Here is a 21,205-nt window from a genome sequence, read left to right on the forward strand (position 1 = left end):
GTCCATCAAACATTAAAAGCTTCCCTAAACAGGGCCTGCCTTCAGATGTTTTCTAAAAGTTTTGTAGTTGTTGTTCTCTTTGACATCTGGTGGGAGGGCATTCCACAGGGCGCGTGCCACTACTTAGCAGTAGCAGTATAACCTAGAGAGAGTCCTGATGGCATGATAAAGAGGTTTGGAGGGCCACTGGGATTATGGTCCTTTCCCCAGCCCCCAGCTGTAGTGAAACCACTTCTCTTTTTTCTAACTATTTTGGTAGCAAGTTCAATGGAGGCTACTTATGCTCCTGTGCCTTCATTACCCACCAGCTGTTCGAGGTTGCGGGGAGTGGATAAATTCCTCCAGAAAACTAACAACTGGGAACTTCCTTTAAGATCTTGGTTCTTCTTCTAAAGCCATATCAGTACTCACCCCATACTTGTCAGGTGTCGTGCAGGTGGGTGTGTTGCAGCCCTACTGGGCAAAATTTGAGAAATCTCCCCATCCCTGCACTATGGTGACAGAGCACTTTTTAAAAAAAAAAAAAAAATCTTAACTTCTAAGTATGTGTTTGAATCCCTCCAGCAAAACAGTGACGCTCTGGAGACATCATTATTAACAACCTCTACACTAAAAGCATTGATATACAACAAAACAATAAGATAAAAACAAAGGTATTGCTCAGTTCTTTCTCATTATTTGCTCCCTGTTGTTCAGCTCTGGCCTCAGCAAGATAATATAACATTTTGGAGCAAAGATGCAGCCCAATAACCCAGCACTAGAGGCTAAGATGGAGAAGATCTCCACCACCACCATGGATTTTCCTTTGGTGCTCAGATACGTTGGGACAAAAGACAGCCAAACACTGCAAAAGAGCAACATGCTGAAGGTGATGAACTTGGCTTCATTAAAGCTGTCCGGTAATTTACGAGCTGCAAATGCCACAATGAAGCTGGCAATGGCCAGGAGGCCCATGTAGCCCAGGACACAGTAAAACATGGTCACAGACCCTTCATTACATTGCACAATGGTTTCTTCTGCTACTGAGTCCATGTCTAGATCAGGGAATGGAGGAGAAGTCATCAACCACACAGTACAAATACTTGCTTGAGTAAGAGAGCAGGAAAAGACTATGGCATTGGCCAGCCGTTTCCCTACCCACTTCCTTGTGCTAGATCCTGGTTTAGTGGCCATGAAAGCGACAACTACAGTGACAGTCTTTGCCAACACACATGAAACGGCCAGTGAGAAAACAATGCCAAACATTGGTTGGCGAAGAAGACAGGTCACTTCCCCAGGTTTCCCAATAAACAGCAAAGATGAGAGAAAGCAGAGCAGTAGAGAGATGAGGAGAATGTAAGTGAGATCCCGGTTGTTGGCTTTGACAATGGGAGTATCTTTGTATTTAATAAAAGTCCCTATCACCAAACTTGTGAGCAGTGAAAAGGAAAGAGCAAGGGAGGCCAAGCTGATCCCAAAGGACTCATAGTAAGAAAGAAAGCTTATTATTTTGGGGATGCATCCAGTTTTGTTCTTGTTTGGATACTGATCTGCTGGGCATCTGATGCAGTCATCCATATCTGGAAAAGAGGATAGGGTCAAATTCCAGTGGCAATTCATGTGCCAGTGACACAGTATCCAAGCAGGTCCCTAGCTCAAGTGATGCTGGATTTACCTAATCTCATCCCATGGTAGTTTAGTGGAATCTTTGATTCTTGTCCTGTGGCACAATAGTGCCCAGTGCTGGTCAACTCCCAAAAGTATTGGCTGCATCTCAGCCATTGAGTGGAATTTGAACAGCAGGTACTCGTTGGAATGATAACTTTCTTTTCGCCCTACACGTTTGGCAACCCTGATTTACCTGTGCAATAATGAAAAGAAGTCTGGCCTAATTTCAACCAGCATGGGTGCCTAATGTGTTTCATTCCAGTCATACACACAAGGCACAAATCTGCACTTCTTGATATGTGTACAAGAAAAAGACTTTTGAGATGACTGGGGAGCACTTTCATATCTATGTGCATAGTATTGCACCAGGATTATTAGTTTTTAAATGTTTCCTTCATAAGTTGATGAAGGGAACAGGCAATTACCCATACCACTTCAAGAAGGATAGTGTTGTTACATGCACAACATAGTATTTAATTTTTTAAAATCAATATGACTCAATCATTATTGCTAGTTGAGTTTGATGAAAAATGTCATGTACCGTTCTTGTTTCAAATCTTTCCTGCAAACTACAGTCATACCTTGGGTTACATACACTTCGGGTTATGTACGTTTCGGGTTATGTACGCGGCGGACCCAGAAGCGTTTACTTCCGGGTTCACCGCAAACGCATGTGCAGAAGCATTCTGTAAGGTTTGTGCATGCACAAAAGCATTCTGCGCAGAACGCGCATGTGCAGAAGCGAGCTTTCACGTGTTTTTGGGTTGCGTACTTTTCGGGTTACGTACCGCACCCCGGAAAGAATCAGGTACGTAACCCGAGGTACCACTGTATTAAGCTGGACTGGGTGGTTACATGCACAACATAGTATTTAAATTCTTTTCAACAGATATTTGCTAATCTTTTACAATGAAAAATGTTATTTACCATTCTGGTTTGAAATCTTCCCTTCTGGACATGGAGTACAATCATAGCAGCAAAATTTCGGTCCCTCCTTACTTTTCTTCTGATTACCAGGCTGGCAGTGGTCATTGCACACAGAAATGGGTGTCATCTATCCATACACAGGAAACAATTTCATTAAAAAAATGTTCAGTCTCTGCACTTAAAATAAGAAAATGAACGATTCAGCCCCTCCCCAAAAATATTTTGCAGATCCCTGTGGTAAGTTTCCGGAATCAGAATTCACTTGAGGTAAACCTCAACCTGTTTCCTTTAGTGGCACTCACTTGCCAAGTGGCCAAAAAGCCAATTCACATATGACATATAAATCATGGAGGACCCAACACAATTATTTTTGCAAGCTTGCAATGTTGCCTATTGACCTCTGGACGGCACCAAGCCTAAACCCAATCTGGCCACATCTTTTACAGGGTCTCCAGAATACTTTATATCCTCAGTCCTGATTTTCCAGGGGCAGCCCTGGAATTATGAATTGTTGGAGAGTATGTGGTTGGCTCCTAGCCGGCAACATCACACATCCACAAAGGAATCCAGAAGAAATGAGTTGACAGGTTTTGACCCGTCCCAGACAGGGTTCAGATTGGAAGGCAGTATTAACTCTCTAGGAATATAGCGAAAGTTGGGGTTTAGAAATGGAAATGAGTTGATATAGGGCCTTCCAATAGGTCATGAATCCTTTTCAATTGAGGCAGAGAACACCCATATTTTCCCCATGAATAAATTTTATCTTGATAACCCTATACTCGTCCATACATACAGTAAACAAAGAAAAGGAAATATAATTAAACTTCTTTTCAACTAAGAACATAGATTCATTTTCTAACTTCATGTTTGCATCCAACTAAATGTCCAAATCTTTCTAATGAAGCTATCAAATAGAAAAATGGTGGTTATCTGGAGATTGCATCAGCTCAAAGGAATACCCAGATTCCAGACCTGATTAAATCCTTTGTTCCACATAATCATGTCCTCATGAATGATGAATTCTTCTTTGTTGGGATCCACCCATCCAACCTTCACTCGAAGGAAAGACTTGTTTGGGAAGGTGACCATGTTTGTGATGTCAAATCCACCTCCCATTTCTCTTCTATTAGTAAAGGACACTTTCTCTCCAGCTGAGTTGTTAAAGGAAATGTCAGGAAGAAAATGGTGCAGCTAATTGAAAGAGAAAAGAGAGATGAAGGGAAAGAACATCATGTAGATATTGAACAAAACGCCTTGGTTTGCAAACACCTTTCTACTAGCAATATTTAGATATAGTTATGTAGCTTCATTTTACATGGACCAAGTGTAAAAAAATCAGCTCTTTTGACATAACAGATAGAAGATTTTATGCATTCAGTGAACAAAAAAAATGAGTCGAATGTACAGAAGTAAATATGAAAACATAAAAAATTAGTGCCATGAGCAATACTTCTGCGTGAAAATTGTGGTGGAATCTTAGTTTGTACTTACTATTTCAATGAAATTATTGTACTTTTGATATTCTTTATTTGTACAGCATTACCTGCCAAGGCTGTAGATCTTGAAGTTTTAATCTTCCACTGCTCCCCATCACTCTCTGCTTAGATTTAGACAAGTAAATGACATGCAAAGTATGAGCCACAACATAAACAGCATTGTAGATGCTGTAGCTATGGCCAGATAGTTCCATTTCAAACAGAGACCTTGGAAGACTATCCAGGCTCTCCTCCCCGGTACACACTTCATTGATGTCCATTGGTGCACTGGGATTTGGAAATATACAGTCAAATGCTTGCTCCCAGAAGACTTTGAAGAAACCATCACCCTGGCTCCAGGAAGGCTTCATGCTCTGAAGAAATTCCTTGAATGCTAGAAGATTTTGTGAATGAATTGTGAAAGATATAGCACCTTGGAAGAACTGAAAATCCCAAAACCTAACAAGGCCCAGTACTATGAAATCAATCTGGGCGGTAAAGATCCAGACCTTTTGAAATCCTGTATTTTCCTTATTGGTTGGGTCTCGCAAAAATACAACACCTTTCAACGCTATCATTGTCAGAGAGTCTCCATAGACAATAATTGTTGTGACTTTATTTCCTTTGAATAGCATATATACATTTAAGGCTGCATCATTCATTTCATCCAGGTTATCGAAATGGAGTTGACGTAGGATTCTTTGTGTAAAGGCTGAACAAATTCCATTTTGAGAAAGCAATGGCTCCAGGGTCTTGATGAAATATTCTCCACTATTATCATTAGGAGCAAAGAGTCCGACCCAGATCCATCCAAAATGCTGAAGTAAGCGGATAATCCCCACAAAGTGATGACTTTCATTGGGTACCATGCGGTAAAAGGATGGGAATTCAGTTGTGTCACTCTTCTCTGGAGGAAATGAACCATAGGCAAGCTAAAAAAAATTTAAAAAAAATGTACAGTTGTTATGATGTTATGTGCAAAGAATTCATCCTGCAACACGTGACAATCTATTCTTACTAATATTTGTAGTTTACATCCAATTATTCTTCCAGTAAGGGCTTCTTCTATGCTTCCTTTTAAAATTGCATTTTGATTTAAGCAGAACAGTCTCATATCCTTAGAAATTAATAAGTAAAGGGAGTATACAGGGAAGACGAGATAAATATTTAGAGTTGTATCACATCAAATATTATTGAAAGAAGGCTGACTGAGATGAATCAGTTTATTTATCTGCTCTAAGTAAAATTACAGAGTAAATATTTCTTGATGGGTCTTCTCTGAGTAGAACAAACATAGAATTGAGGACAGATGAAAAAAAATATCACCATGCAACCCTTCATACACCCCACCTGTGGAATCTTGTAGAGGCCTAACATATCTGCTATATGGAAGGACGTATCAGAGCCAAGTCCTCCAATGATGGCAATGAGGTTTTTCTGGGTGTCACATTTGTAGTTGGGAACAAATCTAGACATTTTGTAGAGGAGGTCTAATGTAGTACGGTAGGTCATCCTTGCATCATAATAGCTATCATAGGTGTGGAAGCCAAGTGTGACATTGGGCAAAATGTTTGGATTCTCATTGATTTCTTTCACAGCAAATGCCAAGGCAAGGACATGTTGGTAGTATTTTGTCATCATGCTGCAAATAAAGTAAATGATTTACAAAAATGAATATAGATTAATACTGAACTCATTCTGTTTCAAATTGATTCATACTGAAATGAAATTATTTTATTTACAATTAATGCATCTAAGCTTATAAACACACTGGGCAAAATGTTTGGATTCTCATTTCTTTATTTCACAGCAATTGCCAAGGCAAGGACATGTTGGTAGAGTTTTGTTGCCACACTGCAGAAAAAGGATTTAAAACATGAATTTACCACAATATTGGAAAGATTCTGTTTCAAATTTGTTTATATTGAAAAGAAATCATTTTATTTGTTATTAAATCATTTAATTCAATAGCACCATGCAATCCAATGAATACTGATGACTGCTCAGGGCAATAGTGTTACAAATTCGCATAAATATTCTTCAACTCTTGCTTAAACATTTCAATCAAGTCAATCAAGAAAGTAAAAACTTTCTGTTTCTCCTTAAGTAGGCAACCACTTCACTTCTTTGCAGAAGTATGTTCTGGGCCATGAAAGCTACAATCTTATATTCATTTCGCTATAAAGTCCTAATGAACATTCTTCTCAGTACAAAGTTGGGAAAGGATAAGGAAATCTGATTGCAAATGAGAACCACAGCTTTGATGTGTCCACATTCATTGAGTGGAGAAACTAATCCTGCATGTCATTAGACAGAAAGAGGAGTCAGGAACATTAGCTTTACCTTCTCCCAGGAAAGCACAGCTGGTAGACAAAATAGTCTTGCCCTTCTTCTGGTTTTTGCACCCAATGCCTGATTCTCTTTTCTGCCTGATGTCCCATCCTGACAACCTAATATCTCTCTGTGGCACCCAAACTGAACTCTGGTCGTCCTTGACTGCCTCATTGCAATTCAGCTAATCTCCACATCCCTAAAAATAGACCCAATTGGAATAGTGATTCCAACAAATCGAGTGTAGTCCTAATGCTTTCTAGATTTATTTTCCTAAAAAGGGAGCATGCCAGTCAGTCTGGCAATACAGAGTTAGATGAACCATTAGGATTCCATTTTGGAGGACCAGGATTGGCAGAGCTCTAGCTGTATGTTTTGAATTTTTCCTCCACGTTACCTTCTCTAATTCATGTAATAATATTCTCCTCCCCAATATCTGTACTGCAGAATAATAGCAAATACAGTTTGTGTGAAGAAAACAAAAAACAACAACACCAAGTCTCTTTCTGTATCCCTTTAGAAAACGGAAAGCTTTTTTATGAGAGAAGAAAATCGTATTTCCTGTTTGCCAGCTTAGTAGACTGTAAAAGACTCAGGAGTTTATTGAAACTGAGGAGCCCCTCAAGTGTGGGTAAATAGGATTTATTGACAATTATTTAAATAATTCCTTGTGAACTCCTCAGATACTTTTAAAAATTGAAATATATTTTAATATTCCACCATCCAGACAAAATATGTCTCCCATAGCAGCTTACAAATAAGGTGGGCCCTCTCCCTAGGATTCTTATTTAAAAGAGCTGAGGCAAAATGAAATGTGATATCGAGGAATGCTTGGGGCATGGAAGATTCTTACTATGAAACATCGAACAGGTTCTGTGTTGGGTGTTCCTTGAAGAAAACCTCATAGAGAATATAATACATATGGGATGCAATTTCACCAATGATGAAGTCCCCTGGCTGGTACCAGTCATGTGGAACAGGAATAGGATCATTCACAGGGCAACTCATGGTATTAGAGGTATCAGAAAGAGGAGCAGCAAGACCAATAGCAGCAACATTCTGGCAGTGTAGCTTCTCTCTGAATGCAGACTCTCCTGCGTTCATTCATACTATTTGCCTAAGAAAAGGCTACCGTACATTGAAAGATGCATGGCTCTGTTCTCCCAGCCCTATAATAGAGAATTTGAGCTGCCTTCAAGTGCTACAAACAATGCATTACTTGAATACTAACAGATACCACAGATCCAGAAATTAATTTTGCATAGCCCTGCGTGCTTCTGGCCCCAGCTTTCATTATAACCACTTTCAGGCTTGCTTGTTGATTGTTTTCTAATTGCTTCCAGGAAGCATTTGGAGGTTTGAGCTGGTGAAGAAATTGCAGTGATTTGGGTAAATTACAGGGTAGGATTATGATTTACTTCTTCAGAGTTTGGTGTATGAGTGGCAGTTTTGCTTTTTAAAAAATTGCCATTCTGATAGGCAGAAAAAGTGACTGAATGACTTTTTTCTTGGTGAGCTAACGATACCATTAGGCATTCATTATAACTGTACTGTTTTAGATGCCTGTTGAAAACATATCTGTTTTGTGGGCCTACCTGGACATTTGATTCCATTTGTTTTGCTGTTAAATTTGTGTGAGATAAATTAGCCTGCTAAGGTTAAAAAATTAAAAGTGCCAATGGTGTATCAGAAATTTTGTTCAGTGATTAAAGTGCCATCTTAGATTATCCCAGAAAGAGCCACCACATTGAAAAGAGTATATACTCCCGCTCCTTATTAGCCAGCCAAATATTTAGGGTTCAAACAAAAAATAAAAATAAAAAATCCTTCCAGTAACACCTTAGAGACCAACTAAGTTTGTCATAGGTATGAGCTTCCGTGTGCATGCACACTTCTGAAGAAGTATCTGAAGAAGTGTGCATGCACACGAAAGCTCATACCTATGACAAACTTAGTTGGTCTCTAAGGTGCTACTGGAAGGAATTTTCTTTTATTTTTTGTTTCGACTACCTCAGACCAACACGGCTACCTACCTGTAACTAGTATTTAGGGATCAAGGAAGAGCTGCAGACCTTTAATGTTACCTAAAATGTCATCAGGTGGGCCAGCAATAGCGGGCAGAAGAGGCTTCAATTCCCTCAATATTTCAAGACAAGGAGATGAGCCCCCTCCAGATTTTTGAGGGGGCCGCCATCCCTCACTGCCCCTGAGCGAACGCTGGCCCGGCAGGTTGGGGCGGGAGGGTTGGAGGGCAAAAATCAGAATTAGGGACAACCTTGTTCAGTGTGTTTGTACGTGCGTGGAGGTCTGTTTTAATTGTAGGATCTCCCAAACCAGATTTTAACTGGTGTATCCGACATGTTCCAGCACAGAAAGTAATTCAAAGCAAAGCTAAACCTCAGCGGTCAAAAGGAAACCTTGCATTTCAAAAAGAAAGTTGCAGGAGGAGCTGCGTAAAAACACAGCTGTCTTCTTTTATTAGCCGATTTGCCAGCTTTTTACTTAGCCTGCAGCCCAGCTCCCTTCAGGTCAGCGCTTAGTTTGCAGCGTACCCTTAACCTGCTCCTGGGGACTTCACAGGGACCCTTTCCCTCGTGAAGTGAGAAGGGGGGGGGAACGAGAGAAAGATGAAAATGTGTGCATCTTTGTGGCTCCCACTGCAAGCACAATTCAGATTGAGAGGAGGCAAGGGTGAGAGAGAAATATATCTTCTCCTACACAGATCTTCGTGTTAATGTAAAAAAATGTTGGCAATGCAAAGGTGCTTGGGGCAGAGTCAGGTGGTTGCCGCCGCCTGCCTGCCTACCTATAGGCAGGGGAAGAAGGGGGTGGGCGTGCCAACTCCTTAGTTGAAAGGGGGGCAGGCAAAGTATATCAAAGCCATCACTCAATCTCCATGTTCCAATGCATTTCCCCATTGCTTTCCTAACCACAGAAATTCAATTTTTATTATAAAGTTTATTGTGCTAGTGCAGGAGTCAGGAACATTTTCCCCCAGTTGGCCAGATTGCTTGTTCTTCCACCCCTTGTGAGCCAAAGACGGATAGGTGAATAGGTCCACCAACCTGCCAGTCATAGGCTGTCACAAGTCAATGATTCTTTTAAAGGCATAGCTCCAAAGAGGCTTGTTCTAGGGGGTGGAAGGAGTTTCTCCTGCTGAAATGGATCCCCCCTCCCAATCAATTTCAATAGGAGTTCTGAGGAAAGCTTCTTCCCCCTCTTGGAACAAGGTGGGCTCCCATTATTAACTATCATTATCATTTGAATGACACTTTCCCCTGTCACACACTACCCAGTTCAGGCAGGAACTATAAGAAAGGACATTCCTGCTACATCCAGTAGAAAGAACTTTATGGTGATAAGAGGTGTTTGACAGTGGAATGGACTCCTTCAGAAGGTGGTGGACTCTCCTTCCCACTTGAAGGTTTTTAAGCAGGGGTTCAACGTAAATCTGTTTTTAAGCAGGGGTTCAACGTAAATCTGTCCTGGATGCTTTACTTGAGGTTCCTGCATTTAATGGGTTGGTCTGAATGAACCCCAGGAATTCTTCCAACCATACAAATCTATGATCCTGTGTATGAGTGTATGAGTTGGTGTATGAGTGGCTGTTTTGCTTTTTAAAAAATTCCATTCTGCTCCTTATAGACAGAAAAATTGACTGAATGACTTTTCCTTGGTGAGCTAATAATACCAGGATACATTAGGCATTCATTATAACTGCACTGTTTCAGATGCCTGCTGAAAACATATCTATTTTGTGGGCCTACCTGGACATTTGTTTCCATTTGTTTTGCTGTTAAATTTGTGTGACATAAATTAGCCTGCTAAGATTAAAAGATTAAAAGTGCCGATGATGTATCAAAACTATTGTTCAGTGATGAAAGTGCCATCTTAGATTATCCCAGAAAGAGGCACCACATTGAAAAGAGTATATACTCCCGCTCCTTATTAGCCAGCCAAATATTTAGGGTTCAAACAAAAAAATTTAAAAAAATTCCTTCCGGTAGCAACATAAAGACCAACTAAGTTTGTCATAGGTATGAGCTTCCGTGTGCATGCACACTTCTTCAGAACCATACAAATCTATGATTCTATGTTTCTATGAAAAAGGGACAAAGTGGCTTAACTGAAGAACAAAGGAACACATTTGAAAAATAGGCCATCGGATAATTTAATAATAAAGTAACAAAACAGCATAATAGCAAATATAAAAACATACCAAAAAGCAAGGTCTGAGTACTCTGAATAGAACAAGATTACGTGATTCAATATTACATCTCCCGGCAACAGAAAACATCAAGGAACATAGTAGTTTCAAATGTTCCTAGAAAGACTTCTCTCATGATGTTCCTCACAGTCCTTCTCCTGCAGAACCTTCTTATAAGACTTTCAAATGCAGGGCCTGGGATATGTGGAAGCAGCCCGCCAGGGAGACCTTCTGGGAATCGAAAAAGTGAACTCACTTTAAGCTCCTAATTGTTACTTTGAAGTCACATAAGATGTCAGCTGTGAAGAGGGTGGGTGTGTTTTGCCAGGAACGGCCTGAAAATTGGGACCACATCTGGGCAAAATAGGGCTCAATGGCCAGACCTTCCTCACCTCTTTTTTAATTTCACAAAGCTAAACTTTCCAAAATCGATCTCACAAAAGAGTATCACTATGGAGGAGGGACCCAAAGTAACAATTTTATACTAAAACCCTTAATATATAACAATGCAATAAGATAAAGAAAAAAAGGGGGAAATTACATCTTTTTCCTTATCAGTTGTTCCCTTTTGTTCAGCTCTGGCCTCAGAACAATGATGTAACATTTAGGGGCAAAGATGCAACCCAGTAACCCAGCACTGGAGGCTAAGATAGAGAAGATCTCCACCACCACCATGGATATTCCTTTGGTGCTCAGATAGGTTGGAACAAAAGAAAGCCAAACACTGCAAAACAGCAACATGCTGAAAGTAATGAATTTGGCTTCATTGAAACTGTCTGGTAATTTGCGAGCTGCAAATGCCACAATGAAGCTGGCAATGGCCAGGAGGCCCATGTAGCCCAGGACACAGTAAAACAGGGTCACTGAGCCTTCATTACATTGCACAATGGTTTCTTCCGTTACTGAGTGCATGTCCAGAGCAGGAAATGGGGGAGAAGTAATCAACCACACAGTACAAATAATCACTTGAATGACAGAGCAGAAAAGGACAATGGAGTTGGTCAGTCTTTTTCCTACCCACTTCCTTATACTGGACCCAGGCTTGGTGGCCATGAAAGCTGCAACTACAGTGATGGTTTTGGCCAACACACAGGAAACTGCCACAGAGAAGACGATGCCAAAAGTTGGTTGTCGAAGAAGGCAGGTCACTTTCCCAGGGTGTCCAATAAACAGAAAAGATGAGAGGAAGCAGAGTAGAAGGGCAATTAGGAGAGCGTAGGTGAGATCTCTGTTGTTGGCTTTGACAATGGGAGTGTCTTTGTGTTGGATAAAAGTTCCTAGCACCAAAGCTGTAATCAGGGAAAAGGGAAGAGAAACGGAGGCCAAGCCAATCCCTAAAGGTTGCTCATAAGAAAGAAAGCTTATAATTTTGGAGAGGCATCTGTTTTTCTTCTTGTTCGGATATAGATCTTCTGGGCATCTGAAGCAGTCAGCCATGTCTGAAAAATAGAACAAGGTCAAACTCCAGTTGCAATTCCTGTGTGTTTGCCTACTATTCAACTGTTATTTTTCCTGTTGTTCTGAACCTTCTGATTTTTAGTGAGTTGGTTAAATTAATCTTTGAATTTTCTGCTCAATCTGACAGGCTTGTTTAAATCAGTTTAGGCAACCAAGATGCACCAGGATGGCAGAATGGGTGGAACCTTGGTTTCTTGAATCAACAGTAAACTGGGACAAAAATGTATTTTTCTCCCATATTTAATTTCTCTGGTTTAGGAGGTTTACACCTTTCCTTCTGTATGTGGCAGTACCTAGTGTTAGGCATTCTAAAACAGAAAATCAAACAGGCAGAGTCACATCAAAATGAGTGGACCATAAAGGTTCTAGCAAAGGGTAGCAGCAAAGCATTCCCCTAGGTCAAATTAGACCCAGGCTTAGCTTAATCCCTCCCACAGTTGCCTGCTTGGAACCTGGATGCTTGTCTTGCCATACACACAAGTCCAACATTATTCAGCTCTGAAAGGTGTTGAACATCACATGGAATGCAATTCAAGCAGCAAGTGCTGATTAGAATCAAGACCCTATATTCACCATAGTACCATGCAATCCCCTCTGACCTGAAGAACAATGAATGCCCTAATTCCATCCAAGATGGATATTTCATTCCAGCCACACACAGATTCTCAAATCTGTAACATCTGTAGCATTTAACTACTTGACAGGTTCACTTAAATTATGTGTATCATGAAATCATTTGGGGGGGGGGCGACTTTCAAATCCGCTTGCATGGGATTTTTCCAGGTTTATGAGTTTTTTAAAGGTTTTGATGAGAAGCTCCTGAAAAGAAGCAACAAAATATTCATACTACTCCAATCAGGATAATTTGGTCACATGCACAACATAGTATTTAAATTCTTTTCGACACATATTTGCTAATCTTTTATAATGAAAAATGTTATTTACCATTCTGGTTTGAAATCTTCCCTTCTGGACATGGAGTACAATCATAGCAGCAAAATTTCTCTCCCTCCTTACTTTTCTTCTGATTACCAGGCTGGCAGTAGTCATTGCACACAGAAATGGGTGTCATCTATCCATACACAGGAAACAATTTCTTTTTTTAAAAAAATGTTCAGTCTCTGCACTTCAAATAAGAAAATGAACTGCTCAGCCCCTCCCCACAAATATTTTACAGATCCCTGTGGTAAGTTTCCAGAATCAGAATTCACCTGAAGTGAACCTCAACCTGTTTCCTTTTGTGCACCCACTTGCCAAGTGGCCAGAAAGTTAATTCATATAATTATAGGGATGTCATATGAAGCAGGGAGGAGCCAACACAATTTTTTTTTGCAAGCTTGCAATGTTGCCTATTGACCGCTGGACAACCACAAGCCTAAACCCAATCTAGCCACAGCTTTCACGGTGTCTCCAGAAAACATATCCTCTGTGGCATACTCTCCAAGTGTCCTGGAATCATGAAAGCCATCATGGCTTCTGATTTGATCCTGGAATGTCCCTATTTTGTTTGCTAATGATGCTGCTGCCAAGCTTGGGGAGGAGGGCTGTCCTGGGCAGGAAGAAAGGAAGAGCAGAGTGGAATTCAAGGAGATTTGATTCTTATTTTATTTTAAATGCTTTGTTTGTCTGTGTCTAATCCTGACCAATTCTAAAATTTATGTATTGGTGTGTTCTTTCTTTCTTTTTTTTAATCTATCAAATAATAAAATAAAATAAGGATTAAGAGGTTTTCTCAGGACTGTACAAGGCACATAGTGGTGATGGCATTCACCCTTTTCCTGATAGGAAATGATCTGTGTGTGCGGACAAAATAGTGGGGGTTTCAAAAGGGTCAGTTGGGAAGTGAAAAAAAATGTCTCTCTTTTCATCAGAGGAATGTTGGAGAGTATGATGTTGGCTCCTAACCAGCAGCATCACACGTCCACAAAGGAAGCCAGTAGCAACCAATTGAAAGGTTTGGACCCATCTCGGACAGGGTTCAGATTGGAAGGCAGCATTAACTAGCTAGGAATATAGCAAAGGTTGGGGTTTAGAAATGGAAATGATTTGATATGGGGTCTTGCAATAGGTCATGGATCCTTTTCAGCTGAAGCAGAGAATACCCATATTTCCCCCATGAATATTTTTTATCTTAATAACCCTATACACTGCCATACATACAGTAAACAAAGAAAAGGAAATATAATTAAACTTCTTTTCAACTAAGAACATATCTTCATTTTCTAACTTCATGTTTGCATCCAGCTAGGTTTCCAGATCTTTCTAATGAAGCTATCAAATAGAAAAATGGTGGTTATCTGGAGATTGCATCAGCTCAAAGGAATACCCAGATTCCAGACCTGATTAAATCCTTTGTTCCACATAATCATGTCCTCATGAATGATGAGTTCTTCTCTACTGGGACCATTGGGATCCACCCATCCCACCTTCACTCGAAGGAAAGACTTGTTTGGGAAGGTGACCATGTTCATGATGTCAAATCCACCTCCCATTTCTCTACTATTAGTAAAGGACACTTTCTCTCCAGCTGAGTTGTTAAAGGAAATGTCAGGAAGAAAATGGTACAGCTAATTGAAAAGAAAAGAGAGATGAAGGGAAACAACATAATGTAGATATTCAGCAAAATGCCTTGGTTTGCAAACACCTTTCTACTAGCAATATTTAACACCTTTCTACTAGCAATATTTAGATATAGTTATGTAGCTTCATTTTACATAGACCAAGTGTAAAAAAAATCAGCTCTTTTGACCTAACAGATAGAAGATTTCATGCATTCAGTGAACAAAAAATAAAAATAAAAAATCAGTCAAATGTAAAGAAGTAGATATTAAAACATAAAAAAATAGTGCCATGAGCAATACTTCTGCATGAAAATTGTGGTGGAATCTTAGTTTGTACTTATTATTTCAATGAAATTATTGTACTTTTGATATTCTTTATTTGTACAGCATTACCTGCCAAGGCTGTAGATCTTGAAGTTTGAATCTTCCACTGCTCCCCATCACTCTCTTCTTGGATTTTGACGAGTAAATGGCATGCAAAGTATGAGCCACAACATAAACAGCATTGTAGATGCTGTAGCTATGGCCAGATAGTTCCATTTCAAACAGAGACCTTGGAAGACTCTGCAACCTCTCCTCCCCTGTACACATGCCATTGACCTCCATTGCTGCATTGAGATTTGGAAATATACAGTCAAATGCTTGCTCCCAGAAGACTTTGAAGAAACCATCACCCTGGCTCCAGGAAGGCTTCATGCTCTGAAGAAATTCCTTGAATGCTAGAAGATTTTGTGAATGAATTGTGAAAGATATAGCACCTTGGAAGAACTGAAAATCCCAAAACCTAACAAGGCCCAGTACTATGAAATCAATCTGGGCGGTAAAGATCCAGACCTTTTGAAATCCCGTATTTTCCTTATTGGTTGGGTCTCGCAAAAATACAACAGCTTTCAATGCTATCATTGTCAGAGAGTCTCCATAGACAATAAATGCCGTGACTTTATTTCCTTTGAAAAGCATATATACATTTAAAGCTGCATCATTCATTTCATCCAGGTTATCGAAATGGAGTTGACGTAGGATTCTTTGTGTAAAGGCTGAACAAATTCCATTTTGAGAAAGCAATGGCTCCAGGGTCTTGATGAAATATTCTCCACTGTTATCATTAGGAGCAAAGAGTCCGACCCAGATCCATCCAAAATGCTGAAGTAAGCGGATAATCCCCACAAACTGATGACTTTCATTGGGTACCATGCGGTAAAAGGATGGGAATTCAGTTGTGTCACTCTTCTCTGGAGGAAATGAACCATAGGCAAGCTAAATTAAAAAAAAATGTACTACAGTTGTTATGATGTTATGTGCAAAGAATTCATCCTGCAACATGTGACAATCTATTCTTACTAATATTTGTAGTTTACATCCAATTATTCTTCCAGTAAGGGCTTCTTCTATGCTTCCTTTTAAAATTGCATTTTGATTTAAGCAGAACAGTCTCATATCCTTAGAAATTAATAAGTAAAGGGAGTATACGGGGAAGACGAGATAAATATTTAGAGTTGTATCACATCAAATATTATTGAAAGAAGGCTGACTGAGATGAATCAGTTTATTTATCTGCTCTAAGTAAAATTACAGAGTAAATATTTCTTGATGGGTCTTCTCTGAGTAGAACAAACATAGAATTGAGGACAGATGAAAAAAAAATATCACCGTGCAACCCTTCGTACACCCCACCTGTGGAATCTTGTAGAGGCCTAACATATCTGCTATATGGAAGGACGTATCAGAGCCAAGTCCTCCAATGATGGCAATGAGGTTTTTCTGGGTGTCACATTTGTAGTTGGGAACAAATCTAGACATTTTGTAGAGGAGGTCTAATGTAGTACGGTAGGTCATCCTTGCATCATAATAGCTATCATAGGTGTGGAAGCCAAGTGTGACATTGGGCAAAATGTTTGGATTCTCATTGATTTCTTTCACAGCAAATGCCAAGGCAAGGACATGTTGGTAGTATTTTGTCATCATGCTGCAAATAAAGTAAATGATTTACAAAAAATGAATATAGATTAATACTGAACACATTCTGTTTCAAATTGATTCATACTGAAATGAAATTATTTTATTTGCAATTAATGCATCTAAGCTTATAAACACATTGGGCAAAATGTTTGGATTCTCATTTATTTATTTCACAGCAAATGCCAAGGCAAGGACATGTTGGTAGAGTTTTGTCGCCACACTGCAGAAAAAGGATTTAAAACATGAATTTACCACAATATTGGAAAGATTCTGTTTCGAATTTGTTTATATTGAAAATAAATCATTTTATTTGTTATTAAATCATTTAATTTAATAGCACCATGCAATCCAATGAATACTGATGACTGCTCAGGGCAATAGTGTTACACATTCACATAAATATTCTTCAACTCTTGCTTAAACATTTCACTTTAGCAAGTCAATCAAGAAAGTGAAAACATTCTGTTTCTCCTTAAGTAGGCAACCGCTTCACTTCTTTGCAGAAGTATGTTCTGTGCCATGAAAGCTACAATCTTATATTCATTTCGCTATAAAGTCCTACTGAACTTTCTTCTCAGTACAAAGTTGGGAAAGGATAAGGAAATCTGATTGTGAATCAGAACCACAGCTTTGATGTGTCCACATTCACTGAGTGGAGAAACTAATCCTGCATGGCATTAGGCAGAAAGAGGAGTCAGAAGCATTAGTTTTACCTTCTCCCAGGAAAGCACAGCTGGTAGACAAAATAGCCTTGCCCTTCTTCTGGTTTTTGCACCCAATGCCTGATTCTCTTTTCTGCCTGATGTCCCATCTTGACAGCCTTATATCTCTCTGCGGTATCCAAGCTGAACTCTGGTGGTCCTTGACTGCCTCATTGCAATTCAGCTAATCTCCACATCCCTACAAATAGACCCAATTGGTATAGTAATTCCAACAAATCGAGTGTAGTCCTAATGCTTTCTAGATTTATTTTACTAAAAAGGGAGCATGCCAGTCAGTCTGGCAATACAGAGTTAGATGGACCATTTGGATTCCATTTTGGAGGACCAGGATTGGCAGAGCTCTAGCTGTATGTTTTGAATTTTTCCTCCATGTTACGTTATCTAATTCATGTAATAATATTCTCCTCCCCAATATCTGTACTGCAGAATAATTGCAAATACAGTTTGTGTGAAGAAAACAAAAAACACAAAGTCTCTTTCTGTATCCCTTTAGAAAACGGAAACCTTTTTATTTTTGAGAGAATAAAAGTCGTATTTCCTGTTTGACAGCTTAGCAGACTGTAAAAGACTCAGGAGGTTATTGAAACTGAGTAGGTGGGTAAATAGGATTTATTGGGTAAATAGGATTTATTGTCAATTATTTAAATAATAAATAATTCCTTGTGAACTCCTCAGATACTTTTAAAAATCGAAATATATTTTAATATTCCACCATTCAGACAAAATATGTCTCCCATAGCAGCTTACAAATAAGACGGGCCCTCTCCCTAGGATTCTTACTTAAAAGATTTGAGGCAAAATGAAAAGTGATATGGAGGAATGCTTGGGGCACGGAAGATTCTTACTATGAAACATCGAACAGGTTCCGTGTTGGGTGCTCCTTGAAGAAAACCTCATAAAAAATATAATACATATGGGATGCAATTCCACCAATGATGAAGTCCCCTGGCTGGTACCAGTCATGTGGAACAGGAATAGGATCATTCACAGGGCAACTCATGGTATTAGAGGTATCAGAAAGAGGAGCAGCAAGACCAATAGCAGCAACATTCTGGCAGTGTAGCTTCTCTCTGAATGCAGACTCTCCTGCGTTCATTCATACTATTTGCCTAAGAACAGGCTACCGTACATTGAAAGATGCATGGCTCTGTTCTCCCAGCCCTATAATAGAGAGTTTGAGCTGCCTTCAAGTGCTACAAACAATGCATTTCTTGAATACTAACAGATACCACAGATTCAGAAATTAATTTTGCATAGCCCTGCGTGCTTCTGGCCCCAGCTTTCATTATAACCACTTTCAGGCTTGCTTGTTGATTGCTTCCAGGAAGCATTTGGAGGTTTGAGCTGATGAAGAAATTGCAGTGATTTGGGTAATTACACCGTAGGATTATGATTAACTTCTTCAGAGTTTGGTGTATGAGTGGCAGTTTTGCTTTTTAAAAAATTGCCATTCTGCTCCTTATAGACAGAAAAAGTGACTGAATGACTTTTCCTTGGTGAGCTAATAATACCAGGATACAGTAGGCATCCGTGATCACTGCACTGTTTCAGATGCCTGCTGAAAACATATATATTTTGTTGGCCTACCTGGACATTTGTTTCCATTTGCTTTGCTCTTAAATTTCTGTGAGATAAATTAGCCTGCTAAGATTAAAAAATTAAAAGTGCTGATGATGTATCAAAACTATTGTTCAGTGATTAAAGTGCCATCTTAGATTATCCCAGAAAAAGCCACCACATTGAGGAGAGTATATGCTCCCGCTCCTTATTAGCCAGCCAAATATTTAGGTTTCAAACAAAAAATAAAAATAAAAATTTCTTTCAGTAGCACCATAGAGACCAACTAAGTTTGTCATAGGTATGAGCTTTCGTGTGCATGTACACTTCTTCAGAACCATACAAATCTATGATTCTATGTTTCTATGAAAAGGGACAAAGTGGCAAAGGGACAAAGACCAGACCATGTCATTACCGAGGAGGCAGGCCTAGTCTTTGTGTGAAGACTATCCCTGCCTATGGGTCTGGCCCTGACCGGATGGATACTGGAATCAGCAAGGGATACCCACATGACCTGAAGGTGCTGCTGTGCAATGCCAGGTCAATGATCCACAAGACCACTGCCATCCACAACCTGATTGTGGATGGAGGATTTGACCTGGCATGTGTGACAGAGACCTGGTTGGATGAAGCAGATGGGCCTGCCCTTGCTGCTGCTTGTCCACCAGGTTTCTCTTATGCACAGCAACCCAGGCCATCTGGGCAAGTGGGGGGGTGCAGTGATTTTTAGGAAGTCGTTAGTTTGCACCAGGCGTCCTATTGGTAAGACCAGGTTTTCTGAGTGCATGTTCTGGAAGTTGGGCAATGGGGCAGTACAGGATTCCTTTTGGTGTACCGACCTCCCCGCTGCACCAAGGATTCCCTGCCCGAGCTGCTTCAGGTCGTGTCGGATGTGCTCCTGGAGACACCTAGCTTGGTTGTCTTAGGGGATTTTAACATCCATGCCGACACGACCTTACAAGGAGCCGCTCGGGACTTCGTGGAAAGCATGGCCTCCATGGGGCTGTCCCTGAATAAGTCTGGCCCAACTCATAGCCGCGGACATGCCTTGGACCTGGTGTTTACCTCTATGGATGTTGGTGACCTGACATTAAGTAAAAGTGAAACTAACGAAGTGCCATGGTCAGATCACTACCTGGTGCAACTGGACTTTTCTGCGACCCTTCCCCTCTGCAGGGAGGTGGGACCTATTTGGATGGTCCGCCCCCGCCACTTAATGGATCCAAATGGTTTCCAGAGAGTGGTAGGGGATGCTTTATCCCACGTTGATGGCCTCTCAGCCGATTCCCTGGTGGCCCGCTGGAATGTGGAGTTAACCAGGGCCATTGACTGTTTGGCTCCGAAGTGCCCTCTCCGATTGCATGGAGCCCAGACAGCCCCGTGGTTTTCCCCAGAGCTGAGGGCGATGAAACAGTCACTGAGACGGCTAGAGCGCCGGTGGCGGAAAACTCATTCTGAATCCGACCGAACACGGGCTAGAGCTCAACTTCGAGCCTACCAAGTGGCAATAGCGACGGCGAAGAGTACCTTCTTCACCGTTTCTATCGCATCTGCAGAAAACAGCAGCAGGAGACTGTTCCAGGTGGTTCGCAATCTATCCGAACCACCTTCTTCATTGGGGCCTGATAGGGACCCCAATATCTCCTGCAATGCTTTTGCAAAGTTTTTTGCAGATAAAGTCGCTCAGATTCGGAGGGAGGTAGACTCCTCCATGGGAGCAGGGCCGGGGCGGGAGAGTGCTAGAGTCCTGTCTAGTCATGTTTCATGGGATCAGTTTCAATTTGTTACCTCCAAGGATGTGGACAGGCTGCTTGGACGAGTGAAACCAACCACCTGTCTCCTTGACCCTTGCCCATTCTGGCTAATAAAAGCTAGCTGGGAAGGGCTGGGCGATGGGCTCCGCGGGGTGGTAAATGCTTCCCTCTACGAGGGAGTATTCCCAGCCCCGCTGAAAGAGGCGGTCATTAAACCGCTTCTTAAAAAAAACATCATTAGATGCGGCTAATATGGCCAACTATCGCCCAGTCTCAAATCTTCCATTCTTGGGCAAGGTGATTGAGCGAGTGGTTGCTGAACAACTCCAGGCACGCCTGGAAGAAGCGGACCATTTGGATCCCTTCCGGTCAGGGTTCAGGCCTCATCATGGGACTGAAACTGCCTTGGTCGCACTGGTTGATGATCTTCGGTGGGCTAGGGACAAAGGTGAGAGCTGTTTCCTAGTCCTGCTGGATCTCTCAGCGGCTTTTGACACCATCGACCATAACATCCTTCTGGACCGTCTAGAGGGGTTGGGAGCTGGGGGCACTGTTAAACAGTGGTTCCGCTCCTTCCTCCTGGGCCGTGTTCAGAAAGTGGTGGTGG

The 21,205-nt window shown here is 40.8% G+C and overlaps 3 protein-coding genes across 3 annotated transcripts; all 3 read right to left on the reverse strand.

Annotated features, from left to right (window-relative positions):
- Positions 1 to 660: 660 nt before the first annotated feature.
- Positions 661 to 5,690, reverse strand: LOC118078089 (vomeronasal type-2 receptor 26-like). Its single transcript, XM_088655856.1, has 5 exons — positions 5,400 to 5,690; positions 4,118 to 4,981; positions 3,547 to 3,765; positions 2,575 to 2,701; positions 661 to 1,559 (listed from the first exon to the last, which is right to left on the reverse strand). The coding sequence occupies exons 1-5, from the start codon at positions 5,688 to 5,690 to the stop codon at positions 661 to 663; spliced, it is 2,400 nt and encodes a 799-aa protein (XP_088511982.1).
- A 5,434-nt stretch (positions 5,691 to 11,124) lies between these two features.
- On the reverse strand, positions 11,125 to 12,026 carry LOC132593011 (vomeronasal type-2 receptor 26-like). The gene has a single exon (XM_088654859.1). The coding sequence runs from the start codon at positions 12,022 to 12,024 to the stop codon at positions 11,125 to 11,127; it is 900 nt and encodes a 299-aa protein (XP_088510985.1). The 5' UTR covers positions 12,025 to 12,026.
- Positions 12,027 to 14,354: 2,328 nt separating this feature from the next.
- Positions 14,355 to 18,383, reverse strand: LOC118078090 (vomeronasal type-2 receptor 26-like). Its single transcript, XM_088654860.1, has 4 exons — positions 18,133 to 18,383; positions 16,281 to 16,572; positions 15,000 to 15,863; positions 14,355 to 14,612 (listed from the first exon to the last, which is right to left on the reverse strand). Exons 1-4 carry the CDS (start codon positions 18,381 to 18,383, stop codon positions 14,355 to 14,357), a joined length of 1,665 nt encoding a protein of 554 aa, XP_088510986.1.
- Positions 18,384 to 21,205: the final 2,822 nt, after the last annotated feature.

The sequence above is a fragment of the Zootoca vivipara genome, chromosome 12 (genome assembly GCF_965207765.1).
Source record: "Zootoca vivipara chromosome 12, rZooViv2.hap1.1, whole genome shotgun sequence".
In the NCBI taxonomy this organism is placed as follows: domain Eukaryota; kingdom Metazoa; phylum Chordata; class Lepidosauria; order Squamata; family Lacertidae; genus Zootoca; species Zootoca vivipara.

Coding starts and splice junctions, on each gene's coding strand:
- LOC118078089 (XM_088655856.1), bottom strand. CDS start 5,690: ATGATGACAAAATACTACCAACATGTCCTTGCCTTGGCATTTGCTGTG. Junction 2,702..3,546: donor GGAACAAAGGATTTAATCAG/GTCTGGAATCTG, acceptor GTGTATGGATAG/ATGACACCCATTTCTGTGTG. Junction 1,560..2,574: donor GAAGATTTCAAACCAGAATG/GTAAATAACATT, acceptor CCTCTTTTCCAG/ATATGGATGACTGCATCAGA.
- LOC132593011 (XM_088654859.1), bottom strand. CDS start 12,024: ATGGCTGACTGCTTCAGATGCCCAGAAGATCTATATCCGAACAAGAAG.
- LOC118078090 (XM_088654860.1), bottom strand. CDS start 18,383: ATGAACGCAGGAGAGTCTGCATTCAGAGAGAAGCTACACTGCCAGAAT. Junction 16,573..18,132: donor AACCTGTTCGATGTTTCATA/GTAAGAATCTTC, acceptor CTTTATTTGCAG/CATGATGACAAAATACTACC. Junction 14,613..14,999: donor AAGATCTACAGCCTTGGCAG/GTAATGCTGTAC, acceptor CTTTTCAATTAG/CTGTACCATTTTCTTCCTGA.